This window comes from Lepus europaeus, chromosome 17 (genome assembly GCF_033115175.1).
Source record: "Lepus europaeus isolate LE1 chromosome 17, mLepTim1.pri, whole genome shotgun sequence".
NCBI classification, from domain to species: Eukaryota; Metazoa; Chordata; class Mammalia; order Lagomorpha; family Leporidae; genus Lepus; species Lepus europaeus.
The window spans coordinates 32,687,444-32,703,434 of record NC_084843.1 but is presented as its reverse complement, the minus strand read 5'-3'; the positions used below and the strand labels follow the sequence as shown (position 1 = coordinate 32,703,434).

At 56.9% G+C, this 15,991-nt stretch overlaps 1 protein-coding gene across 1 annotated transcript in view; it reads right to left on the bottom strand.

Annotated features, from left to right (window-relative positions):
- Positions 1-834: 834 nt before the first annotated feature.
- TLL2 (tolloid like 2) overlaps positions 835-15,991 on the bottom strand; it is a 137,701-nt gene continuing 122,544 nt past the window's right edge. Inside the window, exons 15-22 of the mRNA XM_062214274.1 lie at positions 12,506-12,631; positions 11,675-11,835; positions 10,383-10,563; positions 10,159-10,284; positions 8,049-8,176; positions 4,503-4,716; positions 1,342-1,592; positions 835-969 (exon numbers count right to left, since the gene is read on the bottom strand). Of these exons, the coding sequence (XP_062070258.1) occupies positions 835-969; positions 1,342-1,592; positions 4,503-4,716; positions 8,049-8,176; positions 10,159-10,284; positions 10,383-10,563; positions 11,675-11,835; positions 12,506-12,631 (1,322 nt within the window). The remainder of the gene's footprint in view (positions 970-1,341; positions 1,593-4,502; positions 4,717-8,048; positions 8,177-10,158; positions 10,285-10,382; positions 10,564-11,674; positions 11,836-12,505; positions 12,632-15,991) is intronic.

Sequence of the window (15,991 nt, the reverse complement as noted above, 5' to 3'; positions counted from 1 at the left end):
TGGAACCGGCAGTCAGGGAGTCGGGTTCCCACCGACTTCCTTCTTGGAAGCCCATGGAATCCCAAGCACAGGCGGAATCTTCTCGGTGAGCCAAGCCAGTGAGGCCAGAAACGTCAGGATGGACCAGAATGTTTCTCATGGGCCGGCTGGGGACGCTGGCTCTCACCAGCCAACGTCCTGCTGGTATTCACAGCCGGTGCCTTCTTCCCAAATGCAGTTAGGGATGGGGCAGGGCCCGAGGGAGGCCATGAGAAGGGCATGGAGAAAAGGCTTGAGGGCGCCTGACGTCGTGGCAGTGACCCTCCCAATGGTCGGGGTGCTGCGGCCGTGCAGTCCTGCCGTCCACAGGCTCACGGTTCCTGGCTGGCACATCCTCAGCACATGGAAGGCTAAAGGTTGCAGCCATAGCCAAGGGCAGGCAGGCAGCCGCCGTCAGCTTTTGTCCTCACTGCCCTGAGCAGGTGGAAGACAGGCCGAGCATCCAGAGCGTTATGCCGACAGCCGAGGATGGTCCAGCGCCTGTGGCCTGGGCCCCAGACACACAGGGGACGAGGAACAAGAATAACCTGGCTGGTCAGTGACTTCGAACCTTCAACCAACATCTTAAAGGGCCACAACTGCTATAATCAGAAATGGAATCAAAGGAACTCATTGTCTCCTCCTTGTTGGCCAAAGGTACGTTTTTCCATCCAAATCTACACCTCCGAGACTGGATTTTGAGTCTTTAAGAAAAAATATCGTATATGTTTTTAGGGGTGATTTCTCAAGGTGCTAGTTTTGTAAAAAACAAAAAACAAAAACAAACAAACAAAAAACAGCTCAGTTGCTTGGGCATCACTTCCTCATGTGCAGGGCATCCTGGAACTTGGTGCTGGTGTACCGGGCGTGGAAGCCTTTCTTACTGATGGTGTCGTCGGTATGGAATCGGATCATCAGGGAGTCCCCGGCAGAGTAGATGTCTTCTGGAGGCTGAGGGAAGGAGACAGGGGGACCAGAGGCACTGGAGTCAGCTGGCTGCCTGTGAGGATGGACCAGGGCCCCACAGGGCTGCAGGACGGCCGCTGCTGTCAGCGGGTGCCCCTGGCACCTGAGATTTTGTCCAGTGCCCAAACCCATTCCTTCTCCACCCACAGCATTGCAAATTCTGCTCCATGTCATTCCGGGCTGCACCTCTCCACAGATGGTTCTAGGCCCAGCACAGAGTGAGAGAGTGATTCAGACCTCTCCCACTGCCTCCATCCCACTTGGGTTCCTGTAGAACCGTGCCCAGCTGCCAGCTGGCACTGGCGGCTACGTGCACTTGGGGTCCCCGGGCTGGGCTCTGCACGTGCTGGGACTCACCCCGGAGCCACAGAAGCGGCCGAGCCGCGGCGCTGAGCTGTCGTAGCCATCATAGGCCTCCATGTAGTCGTAGCCACAGTCGGCCTCCTCCTCCACTTCAAAGGCACGGAAGACGAGCTCCACGCCGTAGCCGTCCTCAGCCACGATCACCCAGTCACAGCGGGCCTGGCTCGGGTAGTTGCTGTCCCCAAACTGGGCATGGGAATAGAGCTCTTTGGTCTGCACGTCGGCCTGCAGCCTGCCCCCGCACTCTGGAGCGGAGAGAGAACCGAGGTGCTTCCTGGGCGCCCGGACCCAGGTGCCAGCCCCATCTGCTTCCCCCCCACCCCCAGCTTCCTACAGAGGCCATCTCACCATCCCATTTTACAGAGGGGGTAAGCAGAGGCCCACGGCTCTGAGACCAGCGCCCCTGAGGTCCCAGGCTGGGTGCCCAAGGCCTACAGTTCTTGAGCACGCCACTGAACATAGCTCTTATGCAGCACTCCCAGCAGGCAAGCACACCAGCCCATCAGGCTTGCTGCAATGTGCAGCTTCTGCCAAAAGAGGGCGACAAACGCACTCCAGAACTCCGGTGGACTGGGCTCGCTCTTGCATTTCAGAGTACTGACTGTGGACCGTGGGCCATCTTTGAACGCCCAGTGGGTATCGCCGCAGAGCCGTGCTTCAGACTTTGGGCAGTGCTCCTTAGCCTGGGCCTCTGAGCTCTTTATTAGGATGGTTGGCCTGGATCCAGCAGCCCCCCTGTCTAGGCTGCTGGGGTCCACATACAATAAAACGAGTAAGCAGCACAGATCTGGCTTGGGAAGCATTGGAAACCGTGGCAGCGAAGCCCTGCACCGCGGGCGCCCCCTGCTGTAGATTCTGTGCTGCCATCCGGTTCCCAACACTCAGGCCCAGCCTAGCCCGGGTCCTTCCCTGCCTCCCACCCTTAGTCTCATGTTTGCTTGGGCTCAGAATTTCTTCCAGGGATGAGCGGTCTCAGGGAAAGCCCAAGAGGGAGACAGCTGTGAAATGAACTGAGTGGGCAGGACAGCTTCCACCCAGCCCCGGGGGCCTCACCTCCAGGCCACATGGCTGTCTTCCGGGTGGCCATGCACCAGCAGGCCAGAGCCGGGGCAGGGCATTTAGGCCCCCACTCCTGCACCGCCTGTTCTTCCAGGTTTGAAGCCACTGCACTCTGCTCCCCGGCTGTCTCCAGCTGCCACTCCCTCCTCTTGCCCTCCCACCTGGAGCGGTGATGGCCTTGGGTTCCCAGCCCCGGCAGCCGCACTGTCCCCTGTGGAGCCCCACACCCCTTTGTGACTGTGCCTTTATTAAGTCTCCTCAAATGACGCCTCTGAGCATGCCCCACTTTGTCTGCCAGGACCCTAACCCTCCTCGGGCGGCCCCCTTCCTGGCCTCTGTCCTCACGGACGAGAGGGTGAAACCTCCGGTCAATGGCTTTTCAGCTTCTCTGTGAGGAGCTACCTTTCCTTGAGGGCGCGAGAAGATCCCGTAAGCTGGGAAGCATTTTCTGCTAAGTAGGGACAAGCTAGACTCTCTAAGGATGCTGGGTGATCTTTTGTGTGACCCAAGCCATATTTTCTGGCACTGAAAAAAAAAAAAAATCCCTGGAGGGGTAGGCACCTGGTACAGTGGATACAATGCCTGCATCCCATTCAGAGTGTCTGGTTTCGAGTCCCAGCCCCACTTCCCAGCCAGCTTCCTGTTAATACTTGCCTGTTAACAGAGCTTCCTGGGAGGCAGTAGTGATGGGTGAGTATGGAGGTCCTGCCACCCACGTGGAGAGCCCCAGTGGAATTTCTAGCCCCTGGCTTTGTCCCGGCCCGGCCCCAGCTCTTGGGGGGCACTTGAGGAGTAAGCCGGCAGATGGGACAGCTGTCTCTCTGCCTTTCAAATTAAATAAGGGGTCAGCGTTGTGGCACAGTGGGCTAAGCCATTGTCTAGAGTGCCAGCATCTCATATCAGAGTGCCAGTTTGAGTCCCAGCTGCTCCAATCCAGCTCCCTATTAATGCACCTGAGAAAGGAGTGGGAGATGGCCCAAGTGCTGGGCCCCTGCCACCTATGTGGGAGACCTGGATGAAGTCCCTGGCTCCAGCTAAGCCCAATTCTGGCCACTGAGGCCATTTGGAGAGTGAACCAGCAGGTAGAAGATTTTTTTTCTCTCTATCTCTCCCTCTCTTTCTGTCACTCTGCCTTTCAAATAAATAATTTTTTTTTACAAATCTAAATAACTCAATGAACACTTGGGGGCAGGGGGCCACTGGAAGGCTCACAGGGTCCCACAGTTGTGATGTCAGACTGGGCACTGCAGAAGCTAAGGGTCTCAGGCAGCTGCCAGCTCTGCCAAAGGCCCCAACCCGAGGCCAGGATCAGTGTCAGAGTTGCATTCATGGCTTCTGGGCCCAAGGGATGCCATTTCCACGACTCAGAGCAGAGTCATTTTTCTTTCTTTTTTAAAAGATTTTATTTATTTATTTGACAGGTAAAGTTACAGACAGTGAGAGGGAGAGACAGAGATCTTCCATCTGCTGGTTCACTCTCCAAATGGCTGCAACAGCCGGAGCTGTGCTGATCAGAAGCCAGGAGCCTCCTCTGGGTCTCCCATGCAGGTGCAGGGGCCCAAGGACTTGGGCCACCTTCTACTGCTTTCCCAGGCCACAGCAGAGAGCTGGATTGCAAGAGGAGCAACTGGGACTTAAACTGGCGCTATAGAAGATGCTGGTACCATAAGCGTAGGATTAACCTACTGTGCCACGGCGCTGGTCCCAAGAGTCAGTTTTCTCACTTTCTACTGTTTAACAAAGCACACCCTGCAAATCCCAAGCATCTTTTTCCAAAGGAGCCACCAGAAGGGCTGACATTCTGAGTGGGGGAAACAAGTCCCACCCAGCTCCCAGCTCCCCCAGACCGGCAAGATTACAAATGATGTTTGAAAGGGAGGGAGGAGAAAGGAAACGGCCCCTGGAATCTCCTCAGTGAAGGACACTGAAAGAGAACAAGCTCCCCTCTCCCTGGGCTGATGTTCCCCTTCCCTGATCAGGGGGCTCTGCCACACCCTCCCGGTCACGGCCAGAGGCAGACCTGGCTCTCCGCCCCCCCGTCTCGTGGAGGAGGCCTCGCCTCGGGCTGGGTCCGGCCCCAGACCCCCGGCCCGTACCTGTGCTGTGCACCGCCTGGAAGCCTGTCCTCTGCACCGAGGCGTCCGAGTAGAAGCCGAGGAACAGGCTGCTGCCAGAGGCCAGCACCGGCGCGGGCCGCTTGCTGCCACAGAAGCGGCCGAGGAGCGGGGCCAGGCTGTCGGGGCCGTCGTACACGTCCAGGTGGTCGTAGGCGCACTCCTGGTGCTGCTCGATCTCAAACTCATTAAACGTCTGGGGAAGCAAGAGCAGGAAGTCAGGCGGGGGCTGGGGGGCGGGCAGCTGGGCTGACCCTTGGGGACATCTGCGGGGAGTGCATGTGACCGCCTGCAGGGCAGACGCGGGGCTCTGGGAGTGTCAGCGGCAGGGCCAGGCTCTCCGGATCCGTCTCAGTGCACCCTCGAGCGCGGCTTCCCCACGTGACACCAGAGGAGCCAGCAACGTCCGAGTGCTCGCTGCCCAGACTGAATCCCTCAGGGGACCCTCACAACCCTGCGCTGTGACTAACAGCACCCCACAGGCGGGGAGACCTGGCTTCCCCAGGTCACTCGCTGCTAGAGCAGCGGGGCCTTGACCCAGGGGCTCTGGCTCTACTACGTGACCTTGGAGCACAGAGGACATCGATGAGGCTGGTGGCGCGCACGCGGCTCCCTGCTGGCATCCTCACAGTGGCTGACTCAGTGTGCCCATGCCACTCATTCACAGGCATTTTCCCACTTCACTCTGGCAGAGCATTCCCTGCTGTGCACGGGGGGAGTCCTGGAGAACAGTGGCTTGCCCACGCTCACGCGGCTGGTGACGGACGAAGCTGACCTAGACGCCCAGCCAGCCTCCTCCAGCCCACAGTTCCCATCATCATCAGGTTACTCGGGCTCCGCCAGAGCTGGCCGCGGGAGCCCCACCCTTCCAGCTGGCTTCTCAGCCGTCAGGGCAGGCTTCTCGGGTGCTGCTGGGTGGACAGGGGACTAGGGGCCATGGCATCGAGGAGACGGGACAGGGCGACAAAGGACAGTGGCAGGGAATGACTTGGGGCAAACGACACAGACAGGATATCTTTGGGCAGTCAATCCAAACGAAGAGGGCTGGGGAGTGGCTGCGATGAGATGGAGTTGGAGAGGGGGACAGGTCATGAGCAGGGCAGGCGTCCAGGGGGGTGACAGTGGAAGTGGATAAAGCTCTCCCAGCTTAGGGAAAAGGGAGTTTCAGGACCAGAGGGTGGTGGGAGAGAGAACGGACTCAGGACAGGGGTCATGCACTGGGAGGGAGATCAGGCCAGGGCAGTGGGCAGCACCCCAGGGGTGCATGGCACACCCCCGCTGTCACCCACAAACACCAGCTTTCTGAGAAACATTCAACTTGCATCCTACAGTAGCAAACAGTCAATATATCCACTACCCACTTTCCAAAGAAACGTTTTTTAAAAACTATTTATTTGAAAGGCAGAGTTAGAGAGAGAAACAGAGAGAGACAGAGAAAGGGAGAAAGATCTTCTATCAGATGGTTCACTCCACAATAATCATAGCACCTGGGACCGGGCCAGGCTGAAGCCAGGAGCCAGGAGCATCTTGTGGGTCTCCCATGGGATGCTGGCATTACAGCAGCAGCTTACTCTGCTGTGCCACAGCAACAGCCCAAGGAAACGTCTTTTAAAAGATTAACATGTTGGGGGCTGGCACTGTGGTGTAGTAGACTAAGCCTCCACCTGTGGCCAGCATCCCATATGGGCACTGGTTCATGTCCTGGCTGCCCCTTTTCCAATACAATTCTCTGCTATGGCCTAGGACAGCAGTAGAAGATGGCCCACGTGCTTGGGCCTGGCACCCAGGTAGGAGACCTGGAAGAAGCTCCTGGCTCCTGGCTTCAGATCAGCTCAGCTCATCCATTGTGCCATCTGGGGAGTGAACCATTGGATGGAAGACCTTTCTCTCTTTATCTCCCCATCTCTAACTCTGTCTCTCAAATAAATGAATAAGTCTTTAAAAAAAAGAAAGAAAGAAAGAAAAAAGAAAAACCCTAACATGTCTGGACAGGTGTTTAGCCTAGCAGGTAAGATGCCAGTTAAGACACCTCCCTCCCACATTAGGCTGCCTGGGTCCAACACCCACTTCCAGCTCCTGACTCCAGACTCCTGCTAATGCAGACCCTGGGAGGCAGCAGGTGATGGCTCAAGTGACAGTTCTTGCCACCCATGCATCCATGTGGAAGACCTGGATTAAGTTACTGGCTCCTGGTTTGGGTCTAGCCTAGAACCCACCCTGGGGGCATTTGGGAAGTGAACCAGTGGATGGGATCCAACAATCTCCACCCCCCCAAAACACACACACACACACACACACTCGTCTGTGAACCTGGGATGAACACCTTCCTGTGTGTGGTTGCACCACACTAGCCCCAGGGGGCGCCATTCCCTCGCTGTTATCAGGGATTTCTGCTGCTACAGCCAACATTTTCCAGCAGAGGGCAATCTTCTAGTTTCTCCAGTAAACGCTCGCCGGCTCCCACACAGATTCCAGGCTATTCTCTGACCCACCCAGGGCGGCCGCTCTCAGGAGCAGAGCAAGGGACAAGCAGTTCCTGTATGGGGAACCCAGGCACAACAGGTGCCCGCTGGGAGCGCCCAGTGGCCAGGGCTCTACCTTTGCCCCTGGGTACCTGGGGAGCCCCTGCTCCTGTCTCTGCTCCTCACTCACGCGCTACACCCCTCTGCCCCAGCACACACCCTGCTGAGTCGCTGCCAATCCTCTCCTGAGCGACACTTTCTCCTTGGTTCCTTCCCTTGCCCCCTGGATTAGTGGTCCCTCACGCTCAGGCCAGTCTTCCTATCTCCACGGTCAGAACGACTCATGAAAACGCAAAAGCTCTGCAGCATAACAGTTTCTCCAGTGGACAGGTGGCTTTGCTTCATCCTGCTGGATCTGGGAGTCCCTGGGGGTACCTGGGGGTCCCGTTCCTCCCCTGAAGCAGCCCCCTGCTTCACTTTATGTAAAGCATGCCACTTTACATAAAGGCCAGGAAGACTGTTGCATTTTAAACATTCAAGAGAGAACTTGCATGAAGAATCTAGTCTCCTATGGTTAATTGGGGAAAAAAATGCAAGTTGTAGAATATGAATAATAAGCTTCCATGTGAGTAGTGTAAGAAAAAAGATCTTTATCTTTCCTGTGCCTGCACGTACATAGTGTGCCTAGGAAACTTCTAGAAGGCTTCACAAGAATCGCTAGAGTGGGAGTGGGGGACCTGGGAACTCTGCTTTCCCAAGCTTCTGCACAGATTGCATGAATTTCATGTTACCTTGAGAATATATCATTTGGTAAAAATTCAAAACTGGACACTACCAAATCTCCGCACGGTGAGGGGTGACACTTTTGTGCCTTCCTTCCTCTGCATGGCAGCCCCCATGCGGTGGGGCTCGTTATCATTTTCACTGTGTGCACTGTGAGGCCGGAAAGGCTGAGTAACTTCCCCACGTGTCAGAGCTGGGAGGTGGCAAAGCAGACACTCAAACCCCTGTCCGTCCAGCACTCAGGTCCATCTGTGTTCTTACTCAACCACAAAAAACGACTCACGAGTTTCACCCTGTGGCCGGCGGTGGACGAGATGTTCCAGGTGCACTCCCTGCGGCTGGGGTACTTGTCGGGCCAGTTGGGGCTCGCCAGGGTCCCCTCAGCACTGCTGATCTTGTGCACACAGCCGGCTGGGGGAGGGGGGGGAGACAGAGGCGTCATTCACCTGTGGGCAGCACCAAAGGTGTTCCAAGGCCATCTCCCCTCTGGACTGGCTCGGGGTGGAGTCAGTCAGGTGTCCCCACGGGAGGGGTGTGCTGCCTGCTCTGAGCCGGCTTCACTGCCTTCCTGGCTGCGGCTCCAGAGCCAGGTCAGCTCTCTTACCGTCACAGTTCATATCGTGGGAAAGTTGGTATTAGGCTAAGCATGTGGGCTCGGCGGTCAGTTATCCTGGTTCTACCATCTACAGCCTGGGGGACCTGGGCCCATATGTCTATATCTGTGAAAGGGATGCCGACTTTGCTGGGATGACACGTGGCTGAGATGGGACCGTGTGTGCACGAGGCTCGGCGAGCGCCAGGCGCCAGTGAGTGCTCAGCCACGGGCCTGCCACCATGTACGTCTGCTGGTACTCAGAGCAGTCCCCTCTGCCCGGGTCACGGCGCTCTGAGCAAGGAGCGGGCCCACAGCCTGCTCAGGGCCTAGCACTTTGGCCTGCCTCCATGTTAAGTGTGTAGTAAGCACTGTGTATGCATCTCCTCCACGACTCCTTCCCGCTGGCCAAAGAGTACAATCAGCTTAGAGAGGATCTGTGCCGTGCCGGTAAGGGGTGCAGCCAGGACTTGAACCCCACCTGCGCCATCATAGGGCCTCCAGGCAGGAAACATAGGGGCTTCTGGCTGGGGCGGGTGGGGGGTGCAGCAGGTGCAAGGATGTCCTGAAGAGGACTTCTGCGGCTCAGTGCTGACCCACTCTGCAGCCAGTGAGAGAAGAGGTGCCAAGGGGGTCGGGGACTGGGCCGCTGGCCCGCCTGCTCTCATGCCCCCTGCCCCATCCGAGGAGACCCCACAGGATCTTGTTCAGTGGCAGAGTTTATGTCCCTCCTGTCCTCGCCCCTCTGGCCCAGGCGCACCGCCCAGGAGCCTGACAATCCCTCCCAGTTCACTTCTGCCCACTTCCCAATCCAGCCCCATGACTGACCACCAGGGTCCTGGCTACACAACTCCCTGGACCACCATGACTCACTCTGCAGGGTTCTGTGGCTGGGGCCAAGGCTGGGAGGCTGGCATGTTTATCATGGATGCTCAGACTCCCTTCACTGGGCAGGGGAAGCAGAGAACACTCTCCAGAATGGCTGGACATTCAAGGCCAAATGAAGCTGGAGGCAAAGTGTCTCCCAAGTTCTCTACTGGGAGAGCTGTCTGGGGAGGCAGCACTACGAACAGAGATGCTAACAGCAGTGGCATTCAAGTGTTAAAGTGTGCCAGGTCATCCAAAATATTTCCTGGGCATTCTTGTAATTCTCACAAAAACTGTAGGAAAGACGTAGGAAAACTGAAGCTCAGGCCGGCGCCGCGGCTCACTTGGCTAATCCTCTGCCTGTGGTGCCGGTACCCCAGGTTCTAGTCCCAGTTGGGGCGCTGGTTCTGTCCCAGTTGCTCCTCTTCCAGTCCAGCTCTCTGCTGTGGCCCGGGAGTGCAGTGGAGGATGGCCCAAGTGCTAGGGCCCTGCACCCGCGTGGAGACCAGGGGAAGCACCTGGCTCCTGGCTTCAGATCGGCACAGCGTGCTGGCCGTAGCAGCCATCTGGGGGGTGAACCGACGGAAGGAAGACCTTTCTCTCTGTCTCTCTCTCTCACTGTCTGACTCTGCCTGTCAAAAAACAAAACAAAACAAAACTGAAGCTCAGAGAAGTAACTTGGCCAGGGTCACACAGCTAATGAGTGGCACAACTGGGATTTAGACCTCGAAGGTGTGATTCCGGAGCCTGCAGGTGCCACTGCCGGGCGATAATAATCCAGGCAGGAGAACCAGGAGCGGCCCACGTGCCGCTGGGGCCAAAGTGCAGGAGCGCAGGTGGGGGGCTTCCACCAGCCAGCGGCTGCGGCTTCCCACTGCTCCCCTCAGCAGGCAAGCACGCATGTGCACACGGGGGACGGGAGCTGCGGCCTCACCCTCCTTGCAGTCGTGGCCATTGTCATGGAGCCGGTAGCCGTTCCTGCACCTGCACAGGTAGCTGCTGAATGTGTTGACGCACTCGTGCTGACAGCCACCGTTGTCCTTGGAGCACTCGTCCTTGTCTGGGGAGAGACAAACGGAACGCACTCTCCAGAGAGGAGTCACGGGTGCGGGACATCCCTCCCTCCGCGTCCCGGCTGCGCCCCCCGCCCCCGCCTACCTGAGAAGAAGTGGGCCCGGAAGCCGCGTTTTGAAACCGTGTTGTCCGACTTGAACTCCACGCGCATGTTGTTGCTCTGGGACGTGATGGCGTAGGGCATCTCAGAGCCGCAGAACCTGCCGTGCAGCCTGGCGTCCGGGGCCAGACCGCTGCGCACCTCCACGAAGTCGTACTTACACACCTGCAAGGGAGCACGGTGGGAAGTGGCCCCTGCCCGGGGGGAGGGGGAGAGGCAGAGGGGCTCGGCTAGGTGCAAAGCTGGGGGTCTCCCCCTGCTCTTACTGTGCTGGGCACCCGAATGAGCTCCAGAGGCGGGGCAGCGGGTCCCTAACACTCCAGCTGAGCGCAGCGCTTGGAAACCCTTATAACTCTGTACCCGTGCTGCCACTGATTCTACATAGTGGGCAGCCTCTGAGGTTTCACTTGTAGGGGGAAAAAAGAGAAGAGGAGGAGGGTGGAGGCAATTTTGTAAACCTCAGGCACAATGCCACTCCACTGTATTTTCATGCAGAGAGACTGAAGCCAAGAGAGGGAAAGACACTCCTCTGAAGTCACACAGCTCAGTCAGCAGTGGTGCAGCCAGGACTAGAGTCCACATTGCTTGCCGTGGCACTTACTTCTCTTACGAAGAACTTAACTGCTAAGTGATCCACTATCTTCTGGGGTTTGTTTGTTTCTGAAAATATTCCCTTTAGGGTGAGCCCCTCATGGGCACGGGAGCCCCTGGGTGCCAGGGCCATTGGCATTGGGCTCTCCAGTCGGTACCCAAAAGGCCTGGTCAGGTATTAGGCAGGCTGGTAGTGTCCTTAGGGTGAAAACCACAGCTGGGCGGGGGACAGGCAAGACATGGAGAAGGGCTTCTGTGCCCGGGGCTGGGGATGGGTGGAGGGCATGTTCCAGCCACAGGTGCAGGGTGCCACCCGGCCTCAGCTGACTTGGTCATCCATGGCCATTGCCCAAGAAAAGGAACAGGCTGTCCATGGTGCCCACATAATTCCCAGCCGAACACCAGCCCCAGGTTCACACCCCAGGGCACAGTCCTGTCCTGACCGCCTCCCACCACACAGCACCTGCCTCCCTCACCCACCTGAGTCCTGCTTCTCCTGGGACCCACCCGTGACGAGAGGGCTGGAGGGACTGTTCTGTGCAGGACCTGCAGCTGGAGTGCAGAAGACAACACTCTCCCCCTTCTGTCCTGCTGAGATCTATCTAGGAACATGTGGGAAGCTCTAGCTCTCTGCCCCCATCACCATGCAACACAGCCGCCAACCAATGAGAGCGCAGAAACCTACGTCATTGCCTTCCAGTTCAAACACCTCAAACTGCAGGGAGATCCGGAACTGAGCAGGGGCCACCACCTGCCACACACAGTTCTTGTTTGTGGGGTACTCCTTGGGCCACCCGGGGCTGGTGATGGTTCCATTCAGCTTGGTAATGAAGCCGCCACAGGCCACTGCACAGGGGAAGCAGACACGAGATTGCGTGCGTTCAGTTCTCCAAGCAGCAGCCAAAGTTCTGTTCCTTAACAACGATACAAATAATTCTTTTCCTAGCCTAATTGTTTCAATCAAGGATTTGCAGAGATGAAGCTGGGGACAAGTCTTGACTACTTAAAAAAAGGATGGCAGTGGACTTGACCTGTCTTCAAGTCGCATAGGCTCCACATGACTTGGACCAAAGCAGAATCAGGAACGTGAGCACCAGGCTATTCAACATCCCTGGCTTTCACGGACACAGAGGTCCTTGCAGGCCAGCAAGGCAAAGAGAACCCCGGCCATGTAGAAAAGAGGTAGAAGAGAAATGTGCTAGCAGGTTGAGTTGCACCAAAGGGCTCATCATTTTCCTTTACTTCTGTTTCCTACCTTAATAATCATAAGGATTTTACATAGTCACAGAAGAAAGTAAACCATGGCCCCAGCCTCACCTCTCTAGGGTGGAGGTTATGTGGCAGCTCGCTCACATTCACGAGGGCAGTGCAGGTGCTTCTCCCTCCCAGAGGTAGGTGGATCCTGTGCACGTCTGTCCATCATCGTTGCACAGCCAGCCAGCTGCTCTATCCCTGCCCCACCTCCCCAAGGACCCTCCCCCACCCCCTCACTCCGGCTGGCAGGCCCCACACTGACCTTCACATGTCTTCTTGTCGGGGGCCAGCTCATAGCCAGGGTCGCAGGCACACTTGTAGCTCCCCAGCGTGTTGACACAGCGATGCTCGCACCCGCCGTGGTCTGGCCAGGAACACTCATCCACCTCTGTTGCAGAAGGAAAGCCACCTGGTTTGATCCCCAAAACTCTGCATCCCAGGGAACCCTCAGCCAGTGTCCTCTGAGAATAAGGGTGGCTCCTGGTGGCCACCTCCCAAGGAATCCTAAGTCCACACCTGAGAAGCAGGCTGTAGCTACAGCAAGGGGTAGATGCCAAGAATAAAGACAGCGCACCTGTCGGCCAGCAGAGGGCTCCTCCGAGATGAGACCAGGCCGGCACAATGGACTTCTCCCAGGTGTCCGGCCAGCACTGCTTGTGTGTGACTTCAAAACACTCATGAGGCTCCATGCGCAAGACTTGATCAAGGTTTTCATTTTTAAAATTCTTTTTTGCACCCATTTATTTGAAAGGGACAGAGATCTTCCATCCACTGATTCACTCCCCAGATGCAACAGCCATGGCTGGGCCAGGCTGAAACCAAGAGCCTGGAACTCACTCCAGGGACCCAACTACTTAAGCCATCACGTGCTGCCTTCCAAGAAAGACATTAGCAGGAAACTGGAATTGGGAGCAGAGCCATGACCCGAACCTAGGCGCTCCAATGTTACTAAGCAACCCAAGCAACATCATCACCGCTGCACCAGGCACCCACCCCAGACTTCACCAATTTTAATGCCAGGTAACTAGGCAATACCCCACCCCCACCTTAAATATGTGACTTCTCAGAAACATTAATTAAAGGATCAACTAAAGGGCCCATTTCTAGATGAGCCAGACCTGTGATTTGGCATTTTTGTGAGTACTCTTAAGAGGTACACAAGGTTACAGAAGACACTCTTAGGTTAGCCAAAGGTCCTGGGAGAAACTGCAGGAAGAGGCCACTAGGAGGCTCAGCACCAGCAAGTGTCTAGTGCTGTGTTTGGGATAGTTGGACACTGGCAAGCAGATGCCACGAGTGCCATCCAGAGGAAGAGTACGTGAGCCACTGGAGTGTCTTCCCGGACACATTAGTCCCTGTGCCACTGAAGACAAGGAAAGCCCCAGGACTGGGCATCTCCAGGAATAGGACTGGAAACCAAAGGAAAAACGGAACTGTTGCCGAGCTGGGGTGCATCTCTCCATGAAAGAGGGCTTGCAGCTGCAGCCTCACAGAGCTAGCAGAGTCCGGGGGTGGGAGGGCAGCCAAGCACAGAGACAGCTTGTTAGAAGTCCAGTCTAGGAAGCAGAACGGGCACAGAGACAGGGCATAAAGAGCTTTAGTCCACAGAGCCCTGGAAGGCAGGACAGAGCAGGTGTGGCGTCGCCCACTAAATCCTGAAAGAACGTATCACATATTAAAGAAAAGAAACCGGGACATCAAAGAGCCGATAAAGACCTGAGAAGTTGGTTTCGCCAGCTCAGGCAAGGATCCTTTTAAGGACTTTGCTGGGAGATGGATTTTCAATCCTCCCAGAGCTAGGACACTTATTACTTTTGGGTAGAAAATCTGGCTTCCTGCAACCACCAAGCCATTAGTCCTGCAGAAAATGTGAGCCCTGCAACCAGCACAGCGTCTCTGTTCTGCTGCCTTCCAGCCCAGGTGACTGCTTCCTCCCCATCCTTCCTGTCTGTCTTGTGCACATCGCCCGCTGGCCTGCTTGCTCCTCTCGGGGGAAGGACCCTCGGAGCTGCCCCCTTGTTTCACACAGTGGGGAGTGAACTTGGGCAGCTGTGAGAGCGATGTGTCCTTAGGCTCAGCAGAGGCTTCAATAACTTGATTCTTAGGGGTGCCTGGGCTTAGGAGAGAGGCCCCAGCCAGGGAGTTGAATTGGCGCATGGCCTCAGATCAATGAAGTAGTAAGTGTTCTAAAATGGTGACAATTGTGCAGCTATTTGGTCCCCTTACAACATACAATGCATCTTCTTAGACCTTTGCTAGAAAGAACGGAAGGAGGAGAATAGATAATTAGTACTCGTGGGAAGACTCCAGCCTTAAAAGTGAGTTAGACCCAGGTTGGGTCCACCAAGGGGTCTTCCCCCAACCAACTGGGAACCGCTGGAGATTCAGCCTCTGGGAGCCTCGACCTGCCTTCCAGTGAAAATCCAACTGCTGTTTCCAGGGTCTTGTGGATTGAACATGGTGCACACAGAGTGCCCGGCACACAGAGCCCTTGCTGTAGACAGCAGTGCAGGTGCTTTGGTCGTCCCAGTAAGCAGAGAGACCCAATGGTGGGTGTAGAGAGAAGCACACCGAGTCAGGTGAGAGTGGAGGAGCACAGCGGAGTACTACCTGAGGACGGGGAGCAGACACGGCAGGAACAGGAGACAGAAAAGGCAGCGAGGCTGGGCCAGTGAAGGAAGCGGTGGAGGTGGGGAGGCAGAGCAGCCCCGCGGGTGCCGGAAGCTGGCTGGCGGGCAGAGGGAGAGGGCAGAAGGAAGCTGAGGAACGAGCCGGGCAGAACAAAGATAACAGAAGCCCAGGCAGGGGCAGGGGAGCCTCTGATGTCAGACACCGTGCTTGCTGTGGGTAGGACCAAAGAGGAAGAGAGGACCCCAGGTGAACAGGACTCTCGGTGGAGGGAGCAGGGCCAGTGGAATGGCCTTAGGCCTGGAGCCAAGGGAATAGATTTCTTCCACATCAGAAGGGGAGTTGTTTGACCCAGGACCCTGGTGAAAGGTAGACTTGTACACCTGTGCTGTCTCCAGCGAAGGTGACAGGATGGTGGCCCTGTGTCACCCTGCTCCCGCTTGGATGGGGGCCCTGCTGTCTGTGTAAGGCTGGCGTGTGCATGCCTCGGTGCTGCCTGGTGGTGACATCTGCTCCAGACTCTGGATCCTGCTTCTTCTGTGTGCAGGGACCAAGGCCCAGCCCCTCAGAGATATCTGGGAGGGCATGGTGGAAGCAAGAGGGCCTGGGCTAGCCTGGCGGGCACTCTGCTTCTTTGCCTCCTCTGCTGGGATGAGAGCAAGAAGGGGCCAGTGTGTGAATGGGAAGGCTCGGGCAGGATCCCAAAGTGGCTGCAGAGAGAGCGAGAGAAAGAGTCGATGGGGCACATCCCCAGCCTTTTTGAAGAAATACCTGGAAGGAAGCCGGTCCGCCCCGGCTCCCAGCACACCGGGGTGGCCCATCAGCTCCGGGACGGGGAATGAGAGGGTCAAGGAGGGAATTCTTGCATTCTTTACAGGGACTGGGCAGGGAGCGAAGTGGCCCAGCCACCCCTTGCAATACTGCTGCTCTCTCCCAAAGCAATCAATAGGCTCTGGGGCTGGCTGCCATCTGGCACCAGCAGAGGGCTGCAGAGGCCAGCTGGCACCCTGGCCCATGTCCCGTGCCAGCTGGGCCCTGGGCAGAGCCTCCTGCCAACTGGCACCAGGGCAAGAGCTTGCTCCAACACTTCTGCAGGGCCTTTGTCCTTCCCCTCCCAGTT